Source organism: Epargyreus clarus, unplaced genomic scaffold, assembly GCF_041222505.1.
Source record: "Epargyreus clarus isolate Ecla_fem2 unplaced genomic scaffold, WU_Ecla_fem_2.2 ptg000009l, whole genome shotgun sequence".
Lineage (NCBI taxonomy): Eukaryota > Metazoa > Arthropoda > Insecta > Lepidoptera > Hesperiidae > Epargyreus > Epargyreus clarus.
The window spans coordinates 4,114,008-4,138,673 of record NW_027332217.1 but is presented as its reverse complement, the minus strand read 5'-3'; the positions used below and the strand labels follow the sequence as shown (position 1 = coordinate 4,138,673).

The 24,666-nt window shown below is 32.5% G+C and overlaps 4 protein-coding genes across 8 annotated transcripts; 1 reads left to right on the top strand and 3 right to left on the bottom strand.

The window, feature by feature from the left end:
- Window positions 1-866: 866 nt before the first annotated feature.
- LBR (lamin B receptor) lies at window positions 867-4,628 on the bottom strand. The gene is made up of 3 exons (XM_073076458.1): window positions 3,020-4,628; window positions 2,184-2,619; window positions 867-1,947 (listed from the first exon to the last, which is right to left on the bottom strand). Exons 1-3 carry the CDS (start codon window positions 4,328-4,330, stop codon window positions 1,661-1,663), a joined length of 2,034 nt encoding a protein of 677 aa, XP_072932559.1. The 5' UTR covers window positions 4,331-4,628; the 3' UTR covers window positions 867-1,660.
- A 1,660-nt stretch (window positions 4,629-6,288) lies between these two features.
- Gtpx (phospholipid hydroperoxide glutathione peroxidase Gtpx) lies at window positions 6,289-9,771 on the bottom strand. Its single transcript, XM_073076457.1, has 4 exons — window positions 9,635-9,771; window positions 9,185-9,390; window positions 7,737-7,900; window positions 6,289-7,102 (listed from the first exon to the last, which is right to left on the bottom strand). The coding sequence occupies exons 1-4, from the start codon at window positions 9,721-9,723 to the stop codon at window positions 6,959-6,961; spliced, it is 603 nt and encodes a 200-aa protein (XP_072932558.1). The 5' UTR covers window positions 9,724-9,771; the 3' UTR covers window positions 6,289-6,958.
- A 521-nt stretch (window positions 9,772-10,292) lies between these two features.
- Window positions 10,293-11,876, top strand: IscU (Iron-sulfur cluster assembly enzyme). The gene is made up of 3 exons (XM_073076456.1): window positions 10,293-10,499; window positions 10,604-10,907; window positions 11,351-11,876. Exons 1-3 carry the CDS (start codon window positions 10,407-10,409, stop codon window positions 11,416-11,418), a joined length of 465 nt encoding a protein of 154 aa, XP_072932557.1. The 5' UTR covers window positions 10,293-10,406; the 3' UTR covers window positions 11,419-11,876.
- Window positions 11,877-12,374: 498 nt separating this feature from the next.
- Son (Son RNA binding protein) lies at window positions 12,375-24,597 on the bottom strand. 5 transcript variants are annotated; one of them, XM_073076450.1, is made up of 14 exons: window positions 23,610-24,597; window positions 21,242-21,331; window positions 20,344-20,559; window positions 19,525-19,688; window positions 18,997-19,172; window positions 18,466-18,615; window positions 18,027-18,094; window positions 17,651-17,721; window positions 17,343-17,413; window positions 16,971-17,051; window positions 16,590-16,694; window positions 13,388-13,570; window positions 12,903-13,070; window positions 12,375-12,531 (listed from the first exon to the last, which is right to left on the bottom strand). In XM_073076450.1, the coding sequence occupies exons 1-14, from the start codon at window positions 24,470-24,472 to the stop codon at window positions 12,415-12,417; spliced, it is 2,523 nt and encodes an 840-aa protein (XP_072932551.1). In that variant the 5' UTR covers window positions 24,473-24,597; the 3' UTR covers window positions 12,375-12,414. The 5 variants fall into 5 exon arrangements, with proteins under 5 accessions (XP_072932551.1, XP_072932553.1, XP_072932556.1 ...); XM_073076452.1 differs by lacking the exons at window positions 12,375-12,531; window positions 12,903-13,070 and adding an exon at window positions 14,137-14,226 and having other exon boundaries at window positions 13,432-13,570; XM_073076455.1 differs by lacking the exons at window positions 12,375-12,531; window positions 12,903-13,070 and adding an exon at window positions 15,848-15,907 and having other exon boundaries at window positions 13,533-14,226.
- Window positions 24,598-24,666: the final 69 nt, after the last annotated feature.

Sequence of the window (24,666 nt, the reverse complement as noted above, 5' to 3'; positions counted from 1 at the left end):
GTAAAAGGTACAGAACATTACAGTATAATCAGCACGTGAGTCACTATTAGTGCTATTACTGATCATAAACAACCATGATTTTGATGTTGAGCACTCATGCAGTTGTGTATAACTTTAACATTAAGTCCCGAAAAACTTTTCGTCTCACCTTTAAAATAAGTAATTATCGATAGAATACTATGGGCAACTTAAATGTAAATATGCGTAATATATTTTTAAAACAATAATCCAGATTCATGTACTTATTTTATTCACAAAATTTACAATTCAAAGTTATGAACACACTAATTTTGTGATGAGATTTCTTGAATTTCCAAATATTTTAAGCGCGTTATTTTATCAAAACTTATTGTCATAAAAATATTATACCAATGTCAATAATAAAATTATTATTATACATATACCATTCTTGCATATTTCTTGCAATTTTCTTTTTGTAATTTCACTACCCTATTTTATTTAATATGTAGTACAACAGTGCTGAAAACAGCTACACATTATCACTAGTTATTATAATAATAACAAGGCCTCAAAATAGACATTAATAAATACAATTTATTTGAATTTATTAAAATTACATTTTCTCAAAGAATAAATACATGTATTTTATTTTATTTTATCCTTTGGTCAAGTTCTTAAAAGGTAAGTATAATAAAATATTTTTATTATTTACCTAATGAGATGAATTGGCACCTATTGGTTGCATCTTGTAAAATTCTATTGAGTAATTTATTTATTGAAACTTCATTCAAACCTTTTTTTTTGGATAACTATTATAATCATGAATAGCAATAATTTTGTTTTAAATCAAAGCCTAATGTAGGTTTCTATAATCTACTTAAGTAAAAGACCTTATTCCATATATCCTATTCCATAGAGAGCTAAATATATCCGGTGGTAAAAATATGGCAAATCTCAATAAATTCTGTATTACATTAAAATTACTTACTTTAAGAGATCTATATCCATTAAAAATACCCCAATAGATTAAAATATTAATAATGTATTATGCCTTAATTGAAAATATCTTTGATATGGTGTATTTATGTTAAAAATTACAATACTTTTACAAACTAAAAAATGTGCGTAAAATCATGAGTGTAAATCTAATACATAATGTAAACAATTACACATTTATATGATATCTCTAACGAATTTGGTTTTAATTCAAATTTATTTCCAAACACGTTTTTCATGCCAAGTGACATATAATTGATATAATAAACATAAATTACAGTACTATTAAGAAAAATCCTTTTATGAAAATGCAAATTATTACAAGTATGCAATAATTTACAAGTATGTACTATTCTCTGTATTACATATTGCATACATAAATAGACAATTGTTGGGAACTATATATTTCAAAGAAACAGGTCTAGAAGAGTATCTATTTACATCTGCCTTTTACATAACCCATATATTATTAATTTAAAGTAAAAACCTATAAAATAACTTTTAATTATCATAAACTAATCTTCTCGTACATATTTATTTAATCAAAATTACAACAACCCCAACCCTTAAGTTTACAATTGTAAATGTTGAGCCTTTGACATAATTCAATGTTTAAACGCTAATTATTGTGACAAATTTAAGAAAACTGACTAATATGTACCCTAATGGTATCCTATTGTCAGTCTTAAAAATACTCACCGTTTTACAGTATCTTCGGTATGACTGCTGATGGTACCCTCTTGCAGTATCTGTACCATGCAGCCCCATAGCGTTGCTTGCATCTCGCATGGTCCCGCCATGTACGATGCAGTAGCATCAAAATAGTTGTCAGCGCTGGAATTGCAGCGACATACTGTTGTGATAAAACCCCCGGTAGAGCCAATGATGTATGGATCAATATATCTCCAGCATAATTTGGATGGCGAAGAAGTCCCCATAGATTCGATACGAGTAGCTTCTTTCCCAAGAATGTTGGCATTGAATCTAGAACTAAAAAAATATGTTCTTTAGACATTATAAACATGTATGGAATTCTGTCATTCTATGCGGAATTCTAAAATGAATATTAGGTGTCATTACTTCTTATTTGGACTTTTATAATCCAGTTCAATTGATAGTGGTTCAAATTTCAAAAATCCATTCAGGTGTATTTGTGTGATTGACTAACAAACATTCAAACTTTCACATTAAAAGATAAAAAAGGATTAATGGACAGAAAAACTTACGTGATAGCCTGGGCTGCAGTGGGTTTCGCCTGAACTCGTACTTAATATTATTACTCAGAACCATTATTATGAATCCCAGAATAAAAACCACGGAAGCAGTTATCAGAACATTAGTTGAGAGCACTAACTCATTATCTACCACAAACTTAGATATTGTTGTGAAATAGAACGGATAAAGTGCACTTGAAACTATTTGCAGATATCCCATCCCTTCTGATTGCCAGTAAAATGTTGACGTTATCTGATACTCCTTAATGATAAAGTTTAATACATAAATCATTTGCATCATGGAAAACAACAATATTGTTGGTTTGAACTGAATTTTTTCATAAAGTTTGGTATAGTTTTCTATTGATAGTTTATCCAGGGAGTAATTATCCAGAGAATTCTTTGGCAGGATAATACCATGTGAGAAGATAAGCACTGTTAGGATCAGCTGAAAATAAATTGAACCATTAATATCTTTACATATAGATAAGTAGGGAATATGTATACGAGCTCTAAAGTTCTTTAATAATTTTAAAGTCTGCTAAAAAATGCAGTTAATTTAAAATATATAAAAGCATCATACTTTCTACTGACCCAGTATATTTTGAAAGTAAAATAATATTTTGTCTAATTAGAAATCATCATAAACATAACTTTAATTAACTAAATCATTTATTTAACTTTTTTCATTAACTTAGTGCATTAATTTTGCATATCTGCATTAATTAGTGCTAATTAAACAATCATATAATAATTTTAATTACTAACTTTTTCAAATTACTTTCTTACTTTTTGTGGTTTTAGTTTGTTTAAATGGACATAGGTTTTACAAAACAATAAATACTTACAGCAGTTACATTAGAGATTCTTGAAACCCAAAGTTTTACATTCAGTCTCTTGATGTACGGATAAATTTCTCTTCCCAAGAAAAAGTCATATGTGGTATACCCTGTGTTTCCATAAGAATTCAAATCATTCTCATCTGCCCGTCGACTCTTTATAAATAAGATCAGAGCTAAGAAAACACTGAAAAGGTACGATGTAGTGGCCAGACTCAAATAAGAGCTTAAAATTGTATTGATATGAAGAATTTTGAAAAAGTCAAGAGCAAATATCAAGCTTGTAGTAAAGAATGTAACAAAAAGTGAATTGAAGCAATATCTTCTTCCCGTTGCATCAACTTTTTCTAGGGTCCTCCCAAATATTGGTAGTAGAAGAAAAACTGCTTGTATAGCGTACTGTGAGGCTATCAATAGCAGAGATTGTGTGCTAAACCATGTTGTATAAGATTTGTAAGACGAGTCTAGCTTTAAGTCCAGTGTGCATGATTTCTTACATGAACTCAATGTGGCAAGAACGGTCAGTGGGATAATAAATATTAGAGCCAAGGATCCTGTCCTTCCCCCAAATTCAAATTTAGGACGTGTCAGCCCTTCAACAGGTAATGGAGTGGCAAGTTTTCTAGTCATCGACCTCGACTTCTCCTTTTGACGGACCTCCTCTTCAGAATTCTCCTCATCTGAGTAAGCGTCCACCGATTTGCTGACGGATTCACTAACAGATTTGCTAAGGGATTTACTGAGCGACTTACTAAAGCTTCGCCTGATGTCCGGCACGCTATCAATAAGCTCGCGCAACTTACTCGGTCTACGTGGCACCGCATCTTCCACTAACCGCCGGCTCCTTAGGCCGTAAATGTCACCAAACGTACTAGAATCAGTATCCAAGTTCACACCATTCAACTTTTCTCCAACAGATACCTCAGTCGATGTAAAACTGGACGGAAAGTCTCTCACGGAATATTCAGTACGTTTAGAACGCGTGCTTCGATAAATTTCATATTTTGCTGACACATCTTCGAGCTTCACTACTGCGCTAGTTTTTAAGGCGGGACGCTTACCCGGAGACTTCGGTACACTGGGAGCGACCTCTACGCTCTCTTTGACAGTTCGCGAAGGAGACTTTCTAGCGGGATACTTCGGGCTAGTCGCGGATTTCCTACTCGGTGATTTACGTGAAGGCGATTTGCGGGAGGCGCGTGCGGGGGGCGAACTTTTCCGCGCTCTGGCGGGAGAACGCTTCGGTGAAACACCTTTACGAACCCGCGAAGGACTCGTATCTATCAAACTTTGCCGAACTAGGCCACTTCTCGTAGACATTTTACAGTATAGAAATAGCACAACTCGTCGTCAAACTCTTTTTTTCCTGGTGTCTAGTTTCTATAATTATCACCAAGCCACACGCGAAGGCATTCTTTCGCACTATTCAAAAATGTCTTGTTTACACAATTCAGTATTAATATCACCTAATTCGTCTATATTTTTAAATATTTTATCACAAAAAGTGAAATAAATTTTAATTTGCCGATTTCAAACATTTCACAACAAATAAGACAGGACAGCAAGCAAAGCAACGTATTGTCGAAACGCCAAAAGCCAACGACGCTAGAATAATTTTTAAAATCAGTGCTATGATTGGTTAAAAATAGTCGCCGCGCGATTACCCGGAAACATTGAAGTCTATTGTTTATGACTCAATTTAAAAAATGACAATAAATAATACGTTTCGTGAATACGCATTGCTATAGGAAAAATAAAATTTAAAAATATTGTAAATGTGTGTAATTAGTAATATAATATACTAAAAATAACAATTTAATAATGAAACTATGCGCCAGGAATCTTACTTAAATTGTAACCTAGCTAAAAATGGGGTTTGTTTTTAGAATTTCTTGATAAAACATATAGATACTCTACAAGTATAGACGAGCGGACACGAGTACAAGTCACAAGTATTTAAAACCAAGATGCTCGCCCCTTCTCCGTGGAATAAAGGTAAATATAATTTCAGCGCGAATTAAAGGTATATATATATACCTTTATATAGTAGCTTTTTTATGTTTCGTGGTATAAATCAGCATACACGGCATGTATACGAATATACATCGTTTACATATTTGTCATTATTTGGCGAGTTAATCAGCGAATTGTTTGAGGAGAGGCCGCCTAAAAGTTGCTCGTTTGGAGTCAGAGCGCCTTTCAATCTTATTGTACAATACTTTTTGTATTGTACAATTTTATAGTAGGTCTAGGGGTTGCCCTAGAAAAAAGTTTTTTTTTAATACTATATACTTACTGACTAATCCGACGAACTTACGTTTACGTATTGTTTCCTCTGAAGGAAATCATCATCATCAACCCATTACTATCCCACTGCAGGGATCTGAAGGAAATGGGAATAAAAATAAAAGTTAGCAAAATTACACTGTAGAGTTGCAAAACGATATCGAATACATGTCGAACCTATCAATCAACCTTATAGAATGATATCGTATGTATCACACCGTCGTTAATCGTCCATTTTACATAATACCTAACTGCATACATATAATAAACACGTAACATCTGAATATTTGTAAAAATATAATTTATCAGATTAAAATTAATATTATCACATGACAAAAGTAGAACCCATTTTTAGGGTTCAGTACCCAGAGGGTAAAACGGAACCCTATTACTAAGACTTCGCTGTCTGGCCGTCCGTCCGTCGGTCACAGAGCTATATCTCCGGAACCGTAATAGATAGACACATGCTTTTTTACAGATGATGCATAACGGGGGCCGCTATAACAACAAATACTAAAAATAAAATAAAGTTGAATATTAAAGGGAGTCTCCATACGGCAAACTGGTATCTTTATTTCATTATACGTTGTTTACGTATAATAAAATTACACATCACCTCAACGCCATCTATTTTTGTGTCATATAACTATGTATTGTTTAAATTTTATGTATCATTCATCATCACCCGCACGCCATCTATTGTTGGGTCATATAACTAAGTGTTGTTGAAAATCATAGAAAAGTTGTTTTTTCTGTTCCATGTTGAAAATAATAAAATGAATAAAAATAATAAAAAATAATGAACATTTGGTACGGAAGCTTTCATATGCGAGCTCGACTCGTACTTGGAGAATTATTTTAAATTAAAAAATAATGAATTCACGTAAAATAGACTATTGTTTAACACCGGTTTCAATTCATCAAGCAGGGACGGACTGTGTAGATATATAATTTTAATGTATATTAATTTTAGGTTCGAATAAAACAGCAAATTATTACCTTTAATATATTTATTAAATATTCAAGTGTATAACAATAGACAATAAAGTGTCACCTCATATAAAATAGTGTATTCAACGAAACTATTGCAGTATGCATGGAGTTCCATCAATACATTTTCAAAATGCAAATAATGAGGTAAAAGAAACTAGAAAGTAATAAAAAAAATCAAAATATAAAATAAAACAGTAAACAAGGTAAAATAAAATGAAATACAAAATAAAAAATATCTTGTTACAAATATTTCTGTGATGTTTCAATTAAAAAGATACAATCAAACAATCTTGTAATATCATTAAGCTTTTTCGAAAATGATACTTAACAAGAAACAAAACAAAGTCATTAATTTTTTTTAGATACAATCGTAGTAACATAATGACAAATATTTTATTCAGATAAATTTTCAACAATAATAAATAAACACAATTTTTCATCAATACACATAATTTTTAATTTTATTTAATTTTTGTAGCTTGTATATTGACGTCACTACTATATAATTATTATAAGACGCTACCAACACACTAAAACAAAACCTTATGCTTACAAATCACAATTTACAACATTGTATTAAGCAGACACCAAGTGCTAGACAGTAAAGATGCTTAAGATGAACATAGTGTATTTAAAAAGTGCTTGTACTTTCTCGATTATATTTTCCATTTACCAGTACTTTTCGAGAGACTTGACAAGGTCCAAGGGATCTGTATTGGGTCCATGTCTTTCCACTGGTACTCCTTCCTTGTCAACAATGAATTTTGTGAAGTTCCACTTGATAAAGCTGCCCAAGGTGCCACCTTGCTTGTACTGTAAAGATAGACATATTCTAGAATAAATGCTATAAACAGAACAATTTCATTATATCTTAAATAAATATTTACCAATCAATATCAATACAGAATACTATCAGCATTTAATTTGGAATGAATGATTGTTTAAATAAACCTACATTTAGTAATTACTTTATATAATAAAGATTTCATTTTTGTGGGTTGTGGTACACACTATAGTGTAAAAAAATTATACTTGTACTTTTATATTTGTCAAATGAACATCATAAAAAATAAACTAGAACCAAGTGAAATTAAACCTCGCTATCATACAATACTATTAACAAATCAATATCCAGCAATGAACACGAGTTATTTCTATGGTAGAGTATTGAATAAATAATCAGTACTCGGTACCCATAGCAATCATGAGTAATTTAGGTCACAAACATAAATACTTTATGAAGCTCCGCTTAGTCTTATGTTTATTTATTTATTTATTTATTTAATTCACAAAATCCACAGCTTGTAACAATCAATTTACAATATACTTATTGTAAATAACAATATACTTATTGTTGAATATAGAGTTGAATATTTCAATACTATGAGTCATGGAGATTGTTGTTTTAAAAATAGCAGCTTTATCGATAAGTGTGCATAAAGGTTACCTTCAAGAACTTCCACAGTGGATGCGCTGAGTCACCGTTGACATCAATTTTTTCAAACAAATCAAACTTGACTTTACGATCGGCTATGAAACATTGTATTTGCTCAGCGTCCCCAGGCTCCTGCCCAGCAAATTGGTTGCAAGGGAATGCCAATATGCGGAGACCTGTAAAAGTATAATTTCTCATAAAATTCGATCACAAGTCTCTTAAAGTAGCAGTCTAAAAGCAAGACATTCTATTCAGAAACGCATGTTGAAGCAAGACATTCTATTCAGAAAAGCATGCATTAATTGTCTAACATTATTTATGATAAGGCACGATTACGATTCTTACGGCGCCAAAATTTGAATGCGGATCCTTATAGATCTCGACGAGACAAGACGAAAAGTAAGAATAAATTTTTTTGATATCTCGCTTAGTTTTCGAGATATCGATATTTAAAAATCGAAAAATAAAAAAAAAAAATATTCTTTTAATGATGTATTTCGATAGATTTTTGGAAAAGAAAACGAAAACAAAGAATATTTTTTTTCGATATCTTGCTTAGTTTTCAAGATATTAATAAATACATTATTAAAAATGTTGGAATTTTATTGAAAAAATTTTTTGAAGATATATTTTATCCTTTATTATGATTATCACTATTATTATGATAATAATAATAATAATTAAAAAAAACCTAACCTAACCTAACCTAACCTAACCAATACCAACTCAAATTTCAATCACCTCTAACTTCGTTGTCCCTTGCCCGATTTCTAATTATTTTATACCATCGTACTCGTCTCAACGATACCTTTTCGCACATACTACTTCCGTTTCTCTCCGTTTTCTAAATTTTTAAATATAATTTTCTCCGATTTTCAAAAATCAATCTTTGGTTTTTCACATTTTCCTCCGCCGCTTCTTAACGAATTCTCTTCATTTTTCTTCTACCGTATTCTGCACGTCCTCCCCTATCCGGAGATACCAGTCGCACCCGTTTCCGCTGCGCCGTTCCTCGGCAATTTCACTTTTAAAACGCAAAAAATCGAAATTTTCGAATAATTTTTGAGTATCGATATCTCGAAAACTAAGCGAGATATCAAAAAAATTTATTCTTACTTTTCGTCTTGTCTCATCGAAATCTATACGGATCCGCATTCAAATCTTGGCGCCGTAAGAACCGTAATCCCCCCCCCCCCCCTATGATAAGTATTGTAGATCCTCTAAATGAACAAACATGTTGAGATGAGTGTATCATGTTGAGTGGCCACCGTCACCTATGGACTTCTTCTATTTAGGAATTCCTACAAAATTTCTATTTCCCATGCTTGCTAAAGAAAAATTTGTAGATATATTGAGAAATTATGAAGTGCATTAAACCACGCTAACTGACTAGCGCGGAAAAAGGTAGAACTGGCTATTGTGCCAGCGAAATATAATTTTAGTAAGTACTATGCATTTACCTTTGCTTTCTGCATACTGATCGTACAGCTCATTGAGTTGCTTGTAGTTATTGGCTGTTAATCCACACTTGGAAGCCACATTCACAATGATACAAACATGACCTTTGTAAGCATCCAACTTTACATCTTCGCCTTTGATATTTTTCACACTGAATTCGTAAATTGAATTCGCCATTTTGTAGTCTGGATTGTTATCTGCCATTTTTCTGTAGGACAATATCAAATCAATAGCTATTAGAATAAGTTTTATCAAAACGATAATAAAGATAATGTGTAAACAAGTAATAACAAAATTCAAGACTGCATTGCAATCATTGCATCGTAGTTACGTCAAGTCCGTCAAAATTAATTGACAAATATTATGTCACACCGGCCAGTTCTTGCATAATACACCTTTGGATAAGATTTATATATTAGTTATTTAAATAAAAATAAAATATTTCTACATACATTGTACTAAGTTGTGCTCGAGATAAACAAAGTACGTTCCCAACGATCGGCGCGACAAGCCTCGAAAACGCACGAAATCCGATTGTCATGTTTGCCGGCTAACTATTTGCGTAGTTGGTATGAGTATGAGTATAACGTATACTTACTTACTTACTAGTATACTAATATACTAGAGAGTATAAATAGTGAGTTACCGCCTATATCGGCTACTATACTCTTTGGGTAACCGCTTACCTTTACTTTACCTATCCATTACCGATATTATACGCATATTTTGTTTGGAATAAAGACAATTCAAATAATTAAAATATTTGTACCAATCCCAAAAAGAAACTAAAAATCGTATATACACATAATATTAGTCTTATTGGGAATTTCAATTTAATATTTTCTACTTTTTTAAAGAAGACGCATAATTAAGGTTGTTATATTTTATAGTTACAATAGGTGTGTACAAATACATACATACTATGCAATGTTGTTTAAAAATATAGTTTTAATTTCGTATGTTTTGTATACTCAATCGGTACCGGTATATAGGTTACTGTACTCTTTGCGTACCGATACTCATTAGGTATATAGGCTATGATTATTGATTGGATTGTCCGTTAGGAGTATAGGTATTCTGTGGTATCAGTTGTCACCCAAGTTGACAACTTGACAGTTGAGTTGACATAATCTCGAATCTCGATCGTTCTTCGTACTGCGAAGTGCGAAGTGGCGTGAAATTTTTAAGCATACACAACTGAAATTCGTGTTATAATAGTACAAAATGGCTTACGTACTTCCCAATATTATGAGATGCTTATGCCTACGAAGCCGCAGTAACCTGAACGTCGCTCAGACCGTGGCGTATCACGCAAATGTAAGTTTGTTTTCCTTTTGCAATGTCAAGGATTATCGATTTACTCGGCGCTCGAATTTTGGGATACTTTCCATGATGTAATACATGTGAAAACATATTTACAGGTTATCGATCACTACGAAAATCCTCGTAATGTTGGTTCGATGGATAAAAAGGATAAAAATGTGGGCACTGGCCTGGTCGGAGCGCCCGCTTGTGGCGACGTTATGAAACTCCAGATCAAAGTAGATGAGAATGGGAAGATTATTGACGCGAAGTTCAAAACCTTCGGCTGTGGTTCTGCTATTGCGTCGAGCTCTCTGGCTACGGAGTGGGTGAAGGGCAAGACTGTGGACGAGGCGCTGAAGCTGAAGAATACTGATATTGCTAAGGAATTGTCGCTGCCACCAGTCAAGCTGCATTGCTCCAGTAATTATGGCTTGTTTGTCAATATATGTCAATAAAAAATAAATTTACAATAAAAAGTAGAGGCTAGTTCAAATAATGTTAATTGGTCTCAGCTGTCCATGGACATTATTAATTTACACCAATTAAGATAGAAGTGCTCAAAGATCTGGAGATCGCAGGCTCTTTATAGAATTTGATTATATTTCATGAATGTCTTGCATCATATTTATGTAAGATTGTGAAATATATTCATAAATAGTTTGCATATAGCCATGTGTGGTACAATTCTGTTGTGATAGTTGTTGCAAAAAAGTATTTCTTTTTAACACAATGAATAATATTATATTATCATAAATTACTTGCATTATATTTCTCTGCATCATATACTAGAACTGTTACTATATTTTTTACAAATTTACTAACCTAAATAAGCAAATATCTGTAACAATTCTTTATTTTTACAGTGCTTGCTGAAGATGCCATCAAGGCAGCTCTATCGGACTACAGAATCAAGCAGCAAAATAAGGAGTAGAGATCAGAGGCTAAGGATTACCACACATTTGGCAACTATTACTTGAATTATACATGATATAATATGACATATTAACCCGATTCCATGAGGATGTGGCACAACTGTGGGTGATTTGGCACAACTGTGGTGCCATCTGCATGGAATCGGTTAATAATATGACCATACCATTATCAGGCATAGATTAGGCTTATTCAGGACATTTCCTATGAGTTTAGTTATAGTTGCCAAGTGTATGGCTCATTGTTGGAACAGATCTGTGATTGTATTAAGAGTCGTAAGGAAAGACCTTAGGTTAAAGTAGTTGTTACTCAAAAAATTAAAGACAAGTCGATTTGAACTTTTGTCTGCACAAAAATGTATCAAGTATATTAGCAATATCAATAAATTAAAAACCTTTCCCATCTGTAGTAAAGTTATTTATTGTTGAAAATTTATTTAAAATAAATGATGCTGAATAATGAGTGTTTAATTTTTCCATGTAAAAAAAACGAACTTGCATTTTTTTTTACTAAATAACATAGCATGATTTTTTTGTTACAATCGTAATATTGTGCCACATGTAGAAAACACAATTTGTAGTTTTTTAATTTTTTTTTATGTAATACTGGTACGGTAAGGCTGGTACTTATATGGTATATTGTAAAAAAATGAAAGAAAAAACAAATGGCGTCTTATTAAATTAAGACGCCATTTGTTTTTATATTATTATATCTGCTTTTATTAAAATAACTGTTACAACTTTAAATATATCATTAATAGGTGTTCCATTATAAAAAAGCAAATTGGTAAGTGTTTTTTTTAACACAAATTCAGAATTTTGAAACCTGAATAATGTAGGTCCAAAGAACTAAGTTTTAATCTAATGAGAATACATTGTCTTGTATTTTGGTATACAGAAAATACTGTTGTTTTCTAATCATACTGAATAAAAGTAGGATAGAAATAAAAAAACATAATTCTTAAATTAAATTTACTTATTGAAAACTGATTGTACATTTAAGCGTTTGGCAATATGCCTAGTTTTTGCAACGCCAATTGAGCCGCGTCAGCTTTGGCTTGCTTCTTGTTCGCGCTGGCCACTGCCGGCTGGTATTCTACCGTCGCCACTTTTACCTGCCAAAATAGATAATATAGGTTGTAATTAAATGTAATTACAAAATTATTTACTTGATTTTTAGTTAAGAAAATTGTATAAAAACTTGAATTCTTGCTGTTTTTCATAATGTTGCCAAAAAGGTGTGTTAGTTTTAGCAATTAATACTTGGAAAGAATGATAAGCAGTTCTGAACTCCATATTTTAAAATGATTTAGACAAATGGTATTTAACAACAAATAACTTGGGTAACATTATTGTTACACTCATTTATATAATCTTACTCTTCCAAATTTATAATTATCTTCAAGTGTTGGTACTCAATTTCGAAATTTCTTAACTATAAACTGTATCATGTCAGCTGTGTATTTGAACTTTTATGTACACATACCTTAAATAAAAAGTTCTTTTTGTGATCAGGTCCACACTCAAAGCAGAGTGTGTATTCTGGTGGACCGAGTTTCTGTTTGGAGCAGTATTCACCCAGCAACGATACTGGGTGCTTCCCACCTGCGACGAGCGGCGCGGGACCTCTGCGACCAAGCCGTTGTGGCTTTGACTGTTAAGAAATTTTAACAACATTAGCTTAATTATTTTACAAAAGTAATACATCATCATATTGATTTATATGTATTACATATTACATTGTGTAAACATAGGTTTAATTAGGGGTTGTGCATATTATACTAAAGTTATCAACAGATATTATCAGATAAAACTTCAAGTTCTTATGATAACCACAATCATAAATAAAAGTCAATAAAAATATTTTTGTAACACAAACTGGACATATTTTTAAAGAAATGTGCGTAGATCATAAACTTTGCAAAAATTTTTCATATTGTTATAGTTTAGTGACAAGATTTACATACTTACATATTTACTACCAATCTCCTCTCTTGCCTGAAGGCCTCGGGTGTCCAACTTGACTTCAAGTAACAGCGGCTGTAGTGTCCCTGTACCTTCTTTTCCGAGCCCTTGTCCTGGAGTCCAGCCCATTTTCTGGAGAAGGTGCATCCCCATACCTCCCTCCACAGGCGCCGCCCGAACCAATTGATCCTACACAAAGTCTATTTTATAAATGGCTTCCTATATCATAACTTGTAGAATGAGATTCTATTATAATCCGATAAGACTTTATAATGACAGTAATTTTATTATATTCAATTTTATAGCATTATTTAGACATTAGACCAGATCCTGCAATATAAAATAGTACAGTTGATATACTTTTAAGCATTACAATTATTAACATTTTCTAGGAGTCTGTCGAAGAACTATATCAAGTACCTTAATAAAGGAAAAAATATCCTAACTAGTAACAGTAACGGTGTCAAAACATTCATAAAATTATTTTAATTTCACCTTAAACCGTTTTCACACAGCAAAATACATAAAGCCTTCTCGGAGTATAAAAATAGTGATGTAATCTTCCACATGAAGCTTGCCAATATTAAAAACATTCAAAACGATAAAACCCAAAACAGAATCCAGAATCAACAAAAACATTGCACACATCATTACAATTTATAATTAAAACAAGTAGATTTAAAGACAAAGTGCTGTATAAATTTTTGTCACGACCCATTTTCTTGTAAAGTTCCTCCCCTCCCGTAGATACTTACCTTTGTACAATGGCAACATTGTTAGTATTGCGTCTATCACCTGTCGACCATCACGTATCGTAGCGCTCGCGTCCCCTCATCACATACAAGCTGCAACAAATATTCGCGTATTCCCCATTCAAGCCTGGCTTTTCTAGGAGCCACATACATTTACATAGGCAAGTTATACTTAGTTGCTAGTAAATATAACTGCGTAAATTGCGGGCTCAAAGAATTACAAGGCTCATTAATTCTTTGAGTTGGAGGACAAAGACTGACTTTAAATGTGAACGTTAACAATATTATATTGTCTTATTTTAAAGACAAGGTTTGTTTATAAGTATTTGAATGCTTGGTAATGATAAACATTTAAATCTCATTCTCATTACCAAAATATAAAAGGTTAAATGCAGTTTAAATGCAGAGATAATACAAGTCAGTCTTAATAAGAATGTGGGGAAAACTGAATATTTGTATGCTTTTATGATAATTTACATGCCATTTAAAATGGCATGATTATTACCATTTCATATTGAGCAATGATTGTATTCGGTGTAAGGAGCGAACTGCGAAAGTTCTCTCATTACACTATACGAGAATCAACGTTTTATTATTGTGATGGTTACAACAATATTCGCTTATTTTTAACAGGAATATTAAGCAGGGTGCTACCATTACTTTAACAATAAAGCGGATCATAATAATATTACTTTCTAGTAAAGAATAATAATAATGTCTGCATGTAAATATTACATATACAATTAATGTATAATTATGATATGACTTAATATTATGATAAACATAACACAAATACAAATTATTATTTTTTTACAATTGAAATTAATAAAAGTGACATACTTAAAAATAATAATAATATGTGAAAACATATTAACCTTCACGTTTTCAAGATCAATGGCAGAGATAAAAATGTGCAAAACATATTGATAAATATTGATAATATTTGTTATGAAAAATGACATAATTTCAAGATATTATGCATATGATTAAATTTGTATACAATAAACTACAATTATGTGGATATAACAGTAGTTAGGTGACTTAATACGATTTTGTAAACAATGAATAAATAAATAATGACAGTTGGCATAGAACTAAAACACTACCATTAAGCTCCTTAATTCCCTTCAAGATAAACAATCTTATATAGGAACAGCAAAATATATTCCAGACCTGCCTTGTAAGAGGAATCATGTGCCCAGCATTGAGACATTGCAACGGTTGAAGTGAAATAACGCCGCCATACATCATAATTAGTTTTTTTACGTATTAGTTATATCATAGACAGGCGGTCTACAGAAAAACAAATAAATAGAATCCTTTTTAAAACTAATTTTAAATTTAAATAATAATTATTATCAAGTTAATTTTATTAAATTATTCATAGTTAATCAAGAAATATTTAAGCTCATTAATTATTTCATGCTTTCTTTATGTTAATATTTATCGTTATTTGTTATATTTGTTAGTAATACTGGAACGAATCAACTAATACAAAAGTATGATATATTTTCCCGAGTGTTGTTTACTGCAAGTCTTAATTTTCCTATATTGTAATCCCAAGTGAATATTGTGCTCTATAATATCACTGTAGTGAAAAAACGTTGAATTATATGCCATCTAAAAGCAAGGGAGCAAAACAAACAATGTTGTAACCACCACGCGGACATTATGAGGTCAGAAAGGATAATACTATTGTATTATGGGTTCTGACCGGGCAGCGACTGCATCATAGAGTGACGACTGTAACGCGAATCCCGTACTGCGCTTCGAACTGAAAGAAAAGTTATTGAGAGAGGCTTGCTGCAGTGATGTGCCAATAAATAAATAATTTAACAACTAATCTGTATAGTCGTTTCGACTTTTTTCCTATCAAATGAAATAGTATCAATTGATTAACATAATGTTGACAAAACAATTTAATATTAAGTGTACTATATGAAAAATGTTGTAATAAACGATTATTTATTATAATTCTTCTATTGTTTTCTAAGTATCCTAATATGATATACTGGCACATCACTTGCTATCAGTATTAAATAGAACCAAATGTTTGGAGTAAACTTTCATTGTGAACAAGTAGTAAATGACAGATTGTAATGTAACTAAATATTTTTTCTATTCAGTCTATATTTGTTTTTGTTTCTATATATGTTTTAATTTTAAAAAATGTCACGAAAGAACTCCATACAGGTTTTATTTAATACTGAAATTAAAAAAATAATCTCGATCATCACAAAACGAATTCAAAATAAATGCAGTTTGAGGCAAACTGACAACTACTAAAGATTTTAACTCAAAAAGCTTTAAAACATCATGTGAAAACTCAATACTATTTCAAATCTACTACGTTTCAAATAATTTTGTGATGAACAGAACAAAAAAATCGTAGTCAATCGTGTGTTTGGCAACGTGTAGGTGTGAAGCGTAGTGTGGTCGCGTGTGTGCGAGCGTACCTTCTTGGCCCACGCCTGCGTGCCGCTGGCCAGCTCGCGCGGCGTCAGGATGTTGGCGCCCGTGCTGCCCGTGAACTGACCCAACGCTGTTTTCGCCCACCCAAACTGGATACATAATAGAAAATTGATTTATTGGATTCATTTCCAAAAATCGACACTTTATATAAAACACAAAATATTATATAAATATGTGTTACGAAAAGATAATCTCTTGCCTATGAGAACTGGGTTGAAACAAAATTATGTTTTCTAACTCTAGTTTTTGTGAATATGACACCAGTAGATCTGAATACAGATATGAACTTCTTGTGTAGATATCTAAAATATAGATTTAAAAGATTTAAAACAAATTCTTTTAACAATCATATTTCCAGTACTTACACCACGCGTTTCACATATTTCATTTTGCTCTTGTTCCTTGCGGATTAGCGACAGCTTCTGCGACACGATCGATGCCACATCCTGCAAAATTATTTATATTCTATAACACCATCTTTTTTAGAATTCATCATCACATATGTTTTGAAAATAGAATGGTAGAATTGGTAAATGGTAGAGCTCAGGGTTCGAGTGGGAAACGCACTATTCTGCCTTGTAACATTTGTAATAAGAACATTGTTGTTCAGGTCTTAGAAGGTCGTAAAAGCCCAATTTTGCTCACATGGTTAGGTATAGGTTTCTGGTTAGCATCCATGTGGTGGACTGTATACAGATTTGCAACTTCAAATTTATGAACAAAAACGTCAGACTCACAATTCTGGACTCCATATTTGGCGGTAGCGCTTGTGGTCCCGGCGCCGGTAAAGCTGGTACTGTGTGTAATTCTGGAACCAATGAGAAATCGTAAGAAAAGTTGTACTGACCAATGTATTTAAAACATCAATGTTTTTATAGGGCTTTCACAAAGTGGACCTTACTTGGAATAATATAAGCTATATTTTATTTTAGAAATATTTAGGATTATGGTATGGATATAGAATAATACTGATACGTTACATTACGAAAATTTTTAGGTACAAATTAACAATTGTATTTAAGTTAAGCGACTATTTTAGACTTACCGCTTCCCGAAGTAAATCCTTTCATGTAAACAGGTGTATTTTTCGGAGGTTCTGGCAATGCTAAAGGTATCCTATGAAAATAAAAAAAGATAAATCAAGTCACTTTGAAAAACCGTATTAAGATATTTTTTTATTTAACTAATACTATATGAAAATGTGTTTGATTGAGATACTTAACACATTCAGTGCCAACGACTCGCCTTGCAAGTCGTCATAAATTTCGTTATGTGCTGGCGACTCGCCGGGCGAGTTCATTTAAATTAGTATGTAGTACCTCAGAAGGAATTAACAAAATCATAATGGCATTGAACGTGTTAATAATAAAAGTATTCGTTACTTAACAGCTATATATAGGGTAGTTTGTAGAGTTACTTACTTCGGTGCTGTGAGTGCTGGTGGTGGTACAGGAGAAGGTGCTGGTTTCGAATTCAACTTCGCCAATTGCTAAAAACAAAATAATTTATTATTATAGTATTATCAACAGATTTTCTCTTAGTTATGTTTCGACATCAAAATATATTTTTTTTTAAATAAAAATGGTAAAAATGTTCGCCACTTAGCGATATTATGTGATATTTACAGACTTTGGCTATTATAGACGTAAGTAAAATATGATACAAGAAATTAAATACACTACAAAGTTATACAAGGAGTCTTATTTTGATAAAAAAAGTCATAATTAATAATTCTGTGAGATTTATTGCTTGTCAAAACTGGTTCAACTGATTTTAAGATAACATTTTGATACTTTTTTTGAAGATATTTTAATTTTGTAAACTAATAGCATATTTCTTAGTGTAATTTTAAAATGTTACCATATTGTCATCCTTCTTGGGCGACACGGGAACCCATTCGGAGGCCTTTTCTCTGTGTTGCGTGCCTGACGACACGGGGAACTGAAGCCGTAACTCTTCCTTGTTGGCTATCGGCAATGTGCTCACTTTTGTTGGTAGAGGTGCTCCGCCCTGAATAAATACGAGTCATTTAGGGTATTAATTATTAATCAAAAAAGCCTGCTATTCGAAAAAAAGGGATTTAAATTCAAACACAATATTATTATATATTATATGGCTTTATACAAAAGTATAATGTTTTTTATGTAATACTTGATTACTAAAAATTAACAGGTTATACAAAAAAAATTGGCCAAGTATCGAATTAGTAAACATTATTATAATATTCCAAAACTCACGTACTTCAGAATGTCAATTAATTAACTGTTCATCTTGTAAAAATGCTTTTAGAAAGTGTGATTAGATTGAAGGTTACTTATTTGCCTTTCATTATTCACTTCAAAGAAAACAATTGTTTCATTTATATGAAGTGTATATTATTGTTGTACTCACTCTGATATTCATAATAATAGGTGCCTTCTCCTTAACTAAGAAAGGATGGTGGAAAGCGATGGTGTCCTCATTGTCACTCATGTCCTCATCATTTGAAGAAACCGAAGACAGTTCGCCTAGAGCCTCCTTCTTGGATAGATGCTTACAAAAATCTGTTAGTTCATCTACTGATTTACCTGAAAAAGAAAAGCCCTTATATACCTACTTTTAATTAAATAGCTGCTTTTGCAAATATTGTTCAATAAAAGAAATTAAAAGACCAAATTTTATTTAATTGTATGCATTTATGTATTTGTAAGAAATAAATCATGGAAATTACATACATTAACACAAAAAAATAAAATAGAAAAAAAAAACATATGCAAAGATAGAGCTCATACACTGCATATTTTACAAACACCCAGATTCAGACTACAAATCTAAATTCGTCATTCAGATATTTCTTTGGCCGGGTTCGAACCCGGAACCCTCTGCGCGTATGTTGCCCGCTACGTCACGGGTCGTCGTGTAAATAAATTAAGTGAGTACCTCCCGACTGTATAGCAGCCATGACTTGGTTCCTCGTGTGTGGCGGCAGAGCAGCGGCACCGGCCGGCACGGCGCCGTTCTTCAGCATGTTGATAGCGTTACGTCGCGCCACTTCTAACAAACGCTTCTTCTCACTGTCGGCTAACTTCACCCCTGTTGGCGACCTATGGGAGCATTTTTTATATTTTTTTATTTAAATTCGTTTTTTTTTATAGTATAAGAGTAGCAGACGAGCATGCAGTCCACCTGATGGTAAGTGGCTACTGCAGTCCATGAACATCTGTAATCAACCTCAGATAGGATTAGATATTTCTACCTGAGGTCGGCCACAGATGCGCCGCTACCCCTGAGGACTTAGCTGGAACGCCTTGGAAAAGTCTGTCTGCCTTCCAACCGGAACACAGCAGCGCCTAACACTGCTGTTATTAGGAAGAAATAGGTGTGGTGGTGGTACTGCCGGAGTCGAACCACAAAGGGTTCTACCACCTTCAAATATCGTAAAGTGGGCGATGACGTTTTATGGAAGACGCTGGAGGTTCTGGGAAGGTGAAAGGCCTGAAGAAATTCGGGGATTTTGTCTTTCGACTTATTTCAGATTGTTGCAAAGAGCTTTTAATTATATCTATTGAGTATCTTTGGGTAATACAGAAATTAAGTTTGAGAACCTCTGAATGAAGGTTGGTCTCATCCTGAAATGAGAAACTAAGCACATTGGGTTTGTGGGTCTCCGCAACTTTGGGATTGGAACATGTTCCACAATTATACAATTTCAATGCACATAGATATAAGAGAATTGAGCATAAATAAAAGTTCAATTACCTAGACCTCCTTCTCCACGGGCGTGGCGACCTATGCCTCGACCTGGACCTGCTCTTAATCCGTGGTCTCGACTTGGAATGCCGGGATTTAGACGAGGATCGGTGCCGCGAGCGACTCCGCCGCCGCGATCGCGATCGTGATCGGTACCGATGTCGCTTCGATACCGAACGACGCGATGATGACCTCGATCTTGAGCGTTTTGATTTACTTCTTGACCTAGAAATAATTATGATGTTTAAATAACAATATACAAGATATTGCTTGTGGAAAAATGTACAGCCATAGAACAATAATTGATTTCTTTATGCTTAATTGCAGATCAGAAAATTAGTTGATCAAATTATAATAATAATATCATTTATTCAACAAAATTGCAGCACACAGTACAATTTTTTAAAACTATATTGCACTAAAATAAAAATCACAAAATAATTTTAAGGAAAAAAACAAACGTTAACAAAACAAACCAAAGGCAATAAACAAAACAAAGAAGTTTATAATTACCTTGTGCTGTTAAAATACTATGCGCTGCAATAATGGCGAAAGGGAACAAACTCAGAGTTATGCCATGAGCGGTTAAAAACACCTACCCACAGCTCTGGTTTTCAGTTAGTTTAAATTACTTATTAATCTTATTATATAAAGGTATTTTGAGTAGCTTACATAATATGCTTTATGCTGGAAATTAATATTCAAAACAATGACTTAAATTCTGAATGATCTGTAATAGATGATTTAAGTCTGTTAACTTTTTAATTGTTTTTTTTAACTGTTAAATATATGAAGTAAACATCTAAAATCTTATACAAAATATTAAAAGTAGCACCTTACAGTCATTTATGTCACATAATGGGTTGAGATACATAATCGATGGTTTATTAAAGTAGAATGTATATACCTTTTCTGAGATGAACTCCTTTCCCCTTTTGATTTCTGTGAATTGTCTGTTTGTTTCTCTTTACTGGATGAAATTTTTTCTTCTTCAGATCTGTAAAAAATATGCTCCTTATAATGTAGTATGATGTAAGAAGTTAATTCATCAGAGGCACCGTTTTCTTATTTTGTGAGATTTATATACTAATAACTGTAAATGTTGATGGCCACAGAAAATGAATAAATTTTGTACATAATGATGCCCAGTGCTATTTTATGGAGCTTTATTCTTCAGACCAGAATGTAATTGACCATTTTAATGTATGTAATGTATATACACACTTTTAAAACAGAATACAACATTGCAACATGTTATTGTGTTATTGTGAAATACATAAATAGCTTTTCAAAAAACTTGTCCGAGAGCATCTGAGCACCTCATCTGACAAATAAAGCTTCTTTTTTTTTTTTCTCTCTTATCACTTATATGTATATTTATTTATTATATTTAAAACATATTTATGTATGTATGTATAAAATATGTATATTCTTTATTTATCCTTAATGTATTATATTTAACACCTGCTGCAAATTCTCTCCAATCACCAAGGGTTGACTGGTAGAGAATGCCATTAGGCATTAACTCTGCCCTGTTGTAATTTAACTTTGTGTTATTTTTACAATAAATATATAAATAAATAAATAGCCTTTCTATTTTTTAATTTATATATTTTTTGGGGCATTTTGGATAAATTGTGAGTTTTTTTTACAAAACCAACAGATCACAAGTAATTAATTAAAAAAATCAAAAACCCGACTGCACCAAAGAGGCTGAAGTAGAATTTCCAAAAGCAGTGAAATAGGCATTTCATTATTTTTATCCAAAAAGCCAAATACAAAGTTTCATAGTAGGTGTCTGCTTCAAAACCAAAAGATATTTAAACAATATTATCCTATTTTATCCTCGTAGTGCTCATTTACGCTATATAAAGAACCTATGTGTAAAATTCTAGCACGCTTAAGTTCAGCGGTTTCCCTTTGCGTTGATCTCACTCACACAGCACAGCAACTCACTCATTTAGTCAGACAGTCATCTCGATGTGTATATACGAGTATATATGTACTAGCTGACCCGGCAAACTTTTTGTTGCCATATAAATAAAAAAAAATGTTAAGGGTGAACAACCCTTATCACTTAGGGGTAAAAAAATAGATAGTGACCGATTCTCAGACCTACTAAATATGTATATAAAATTTGGTGAAAATCGGTGAAGCCGTTTCGGAGAAGTACGGTAACTAACACGAGAATTTTATATATAAGATATATTATATAATGTATGTGTAATCTCCTCTTAATTTCCTTTATTTTGACACCCTACTCGATAGGTTTGGTTAACTTTTTTTAAAACGTGTAACTATTTCGCGAAAAAATTCACCATTTACGGTCTATAAAATATATCATCGGTCATTATTTTACCTCGTTAGAGGTAGAATTTCATTATTTTTATCCAACAAGCCTGATACAAAATTTCATAGTGTTTGCTTCAAAATTGACGATTGTTCAAATGAACTTTTAACTCTTATTTTACCCTCTACGGGGTTGATTTTTCGGAGGGGAATAAATAAGTGCGTCCTTATTCCTATCCAGAAAGCCAAATACAAAATTTTATAGTAGTTGCTTCAAAATTAAAGGATTTCAAAAAAACTGTTTTCCCCTATTTTACCCTCTTAAGGGTAGAATTTCCAAAAGGCCTTTTTTAGTACTTATTCACGCTATATAGAGAATCTATGTGCAAAATTTCAGAACTGTAAAGTCCTTGGTTTAGGCTGTACGTTGATTTCTGAAAAATGAAAAAGTCATTTAGTTGGTCAGTCAGTCAGTCACCTTACTGTTTTATATATATACATATATGTTTTTATAATCTCCGTTTAATTTCCTTTCATTTGATACCCTACTCGATAGGTTCGGTTAACTTTTTTTTTTAAATGTGTTACTATTTCGCGCCAAAAATCCGCCATTTTGATTTTTTTTTACTAACACCTATTTAAGGACACTCGGGTTATTGAGACAAATATAATGACACCTTAACTGTTGAAATTCATCCAGCCGTTAGTTAGATCGAATCAAATAAAGAAAGACAAACATACAAGATACGCGCGAAAAACATAACCCTTCCTTGGCAGTCGGGTAAAAATTGACACACTAAAGTCTACTAGTAAATACTGGAATTTTTTTTTTCTGTATATGATATATACATGATACATATCATATTATATCTTATTGTACCAACCATTTTGTAATATTTCTTGACTTCTTGCATGTGTACAAGCGCTCGATTTTAGTGGTTGTTTTTTTTATTAAATAAGCCTAAGAAGTTTATTTACATACTTACGCTTTTATCTCATCATCTGCTTGCTTTTTAAGTATCCCACCAGGGTCAGAGGATTTTGGAAATTGTGAGTTCAATTCCTCCTCTTCCTCAGAACCACTTGAAGAAGCTGTACATTCTCCGTCTTCTTCCTTCTCCGCTTTCTTCCTAGCTTCCTCTTCAGCTTTCTTAACTGTTTCTTCAAACACTGCACTGAATTTGAGATTTTTGATTTGTATTTTACCTTTTGATTTGTCCACATCTGCCTCTTTTGTTTCAGTTTTTGGTTTTGACTTGTCTGGTTCCAGTTTCATGGATATAGGGGACTCCGGCATTGGAATAAGGCTAGCATCTATGGTGTTGAATGGTACTGTACCATTGTTGGGTTCCTTACTTGATATGGAAACTGGCACCTTATTAAACTCATCTTTAAAAGTAGCTTTGATAGAGTTCACAGAATTTAAATCTACAGACTTCGCATCACTCTCCAGTTTCACAAACTCATCCTTTGTTTGGATGTCAAGCTTGTGATTCTGATCAGATTTTCCTTTACTGTGCCGTCTGGTGGGCGTACGGTCTTCATCTTTATGCTTTTTTGACTTACTTTTCTTCCTCTTTTTATGTCTACGGGAATGTTCACTTAAATCGGAATTTGAACAGCTGCTAGCACTCCGACTACGTTTCTTTTTCTCCTTTTTATGCTTCTTTTTAGTCTTTTTCGGTTTCTTCACAGGGATATCTTCAATTTTAGGGGGATCTGCATTAAATGCGCTAAATAGTTCAGAGAGAATCTCACTGGACGACTTCGTAGAATCATCATTTTTACGATCAGGTGTGGTCTTCTCTCTCTTAATTAACTTTTCTATTTTATCTATTAAGGTCGTCATCTTGAAGGAACTTTATACAAAATGTGTTTACTCACTGAAATTAATGCATCTGAATTAGAACAATAAAGAACGCTAAAGAACAACAATCGCCATTTTATTAGCACATGCAGTTGTCAATTTTGACAACAACGTTGATAGCTTGACATTTTGACAGCTTTATTGATTTTTAAATTATATTATCTCTCTGTTCTTTA

Bases quoted from the DNA above. Each gene is read 5' to 3' on its own strand.
- LBR (XM_073076458.1), bottom strand. From the start codon at position 4,330: ATGTCTACGAGAAGTGGCCTAGTTCGGCAAAGTTTGATAGATACGAGT. The intron at 2,620-3,019 runs GTAAGTATTTAT...ATTTATTTTCAG, and splicing joins GAATCTCTAATGTAACTGCT to CTGATCCTAACAGTGCTTAT. The intron at 1,948-2,183 runs GTAAGTTTTTCT...ATATTTTTTTAG, and splicing joins ACTGCAGCCCAGGCTATCAC to TTCTAGATTCAATGCCAACA.
- Gtpx (XM_073076457.1), bottom strand. From the start codon at position 9,723: ATGACAATCGGATTTCGTGCGTTTTCGAGGCTTGTCGCGCCGATCGTT. The intron at 9,391-9,634 runs GTATGTAGAAAT...ATTGTCCTACAG, and splicing joins CGAGCACAACTTAGTACAAT to AAAAATGGCAGATAACAATC. The intron at 7,103-7,736 runs GTAACCTTTATG...CTATCTTTACAG, and splicing joins CACTGTGGAAGTTCTTGAAG to TACAAGCAAGGTGGCACCTT.
- IscU (XM_073076456.1), top strand. From the start codon at position 10,407: ATGGCTTACGTACTTCCCAATATTATGAGATGCTTATGCCTACGAAGC. The intron at 10,500-10,603 runs GTAAGTTTGTTT...ACATATTTACAG, and splicing joins CCGTGGCGTATCACGCAAAT to GTTATCGATCACTACGAAAA. The intron at 10,908-11,350 runs GTAATTATGGCT...TTATTTTTACAG, and splicing joins AGTCAAGCTGCATTGCTCCA to TGCTTGCTGAAGATGCCATC.
- Son (XM_073076450.1), bottom strand. From the start codon at position 24,472: ATGACGACCTTAATAGATAAAATAGAAAAGTTAATTAAGAGAGAGAAG. The intron at 18,095-18,465 runs GTAACATTTTAA...TTTTGTTTTTAG, and splicing joins CCAAGAAGGATGACAATATG to CAATTGGCGAAGTTGAATTC. The intron at 12,532-12,902 runs GTATGTGTACAT...CTATTTTGGCAG, and splicing joins AAAAGAACTTTTTATTTAAG to GTAAAAGTGGCGACGGTAGA.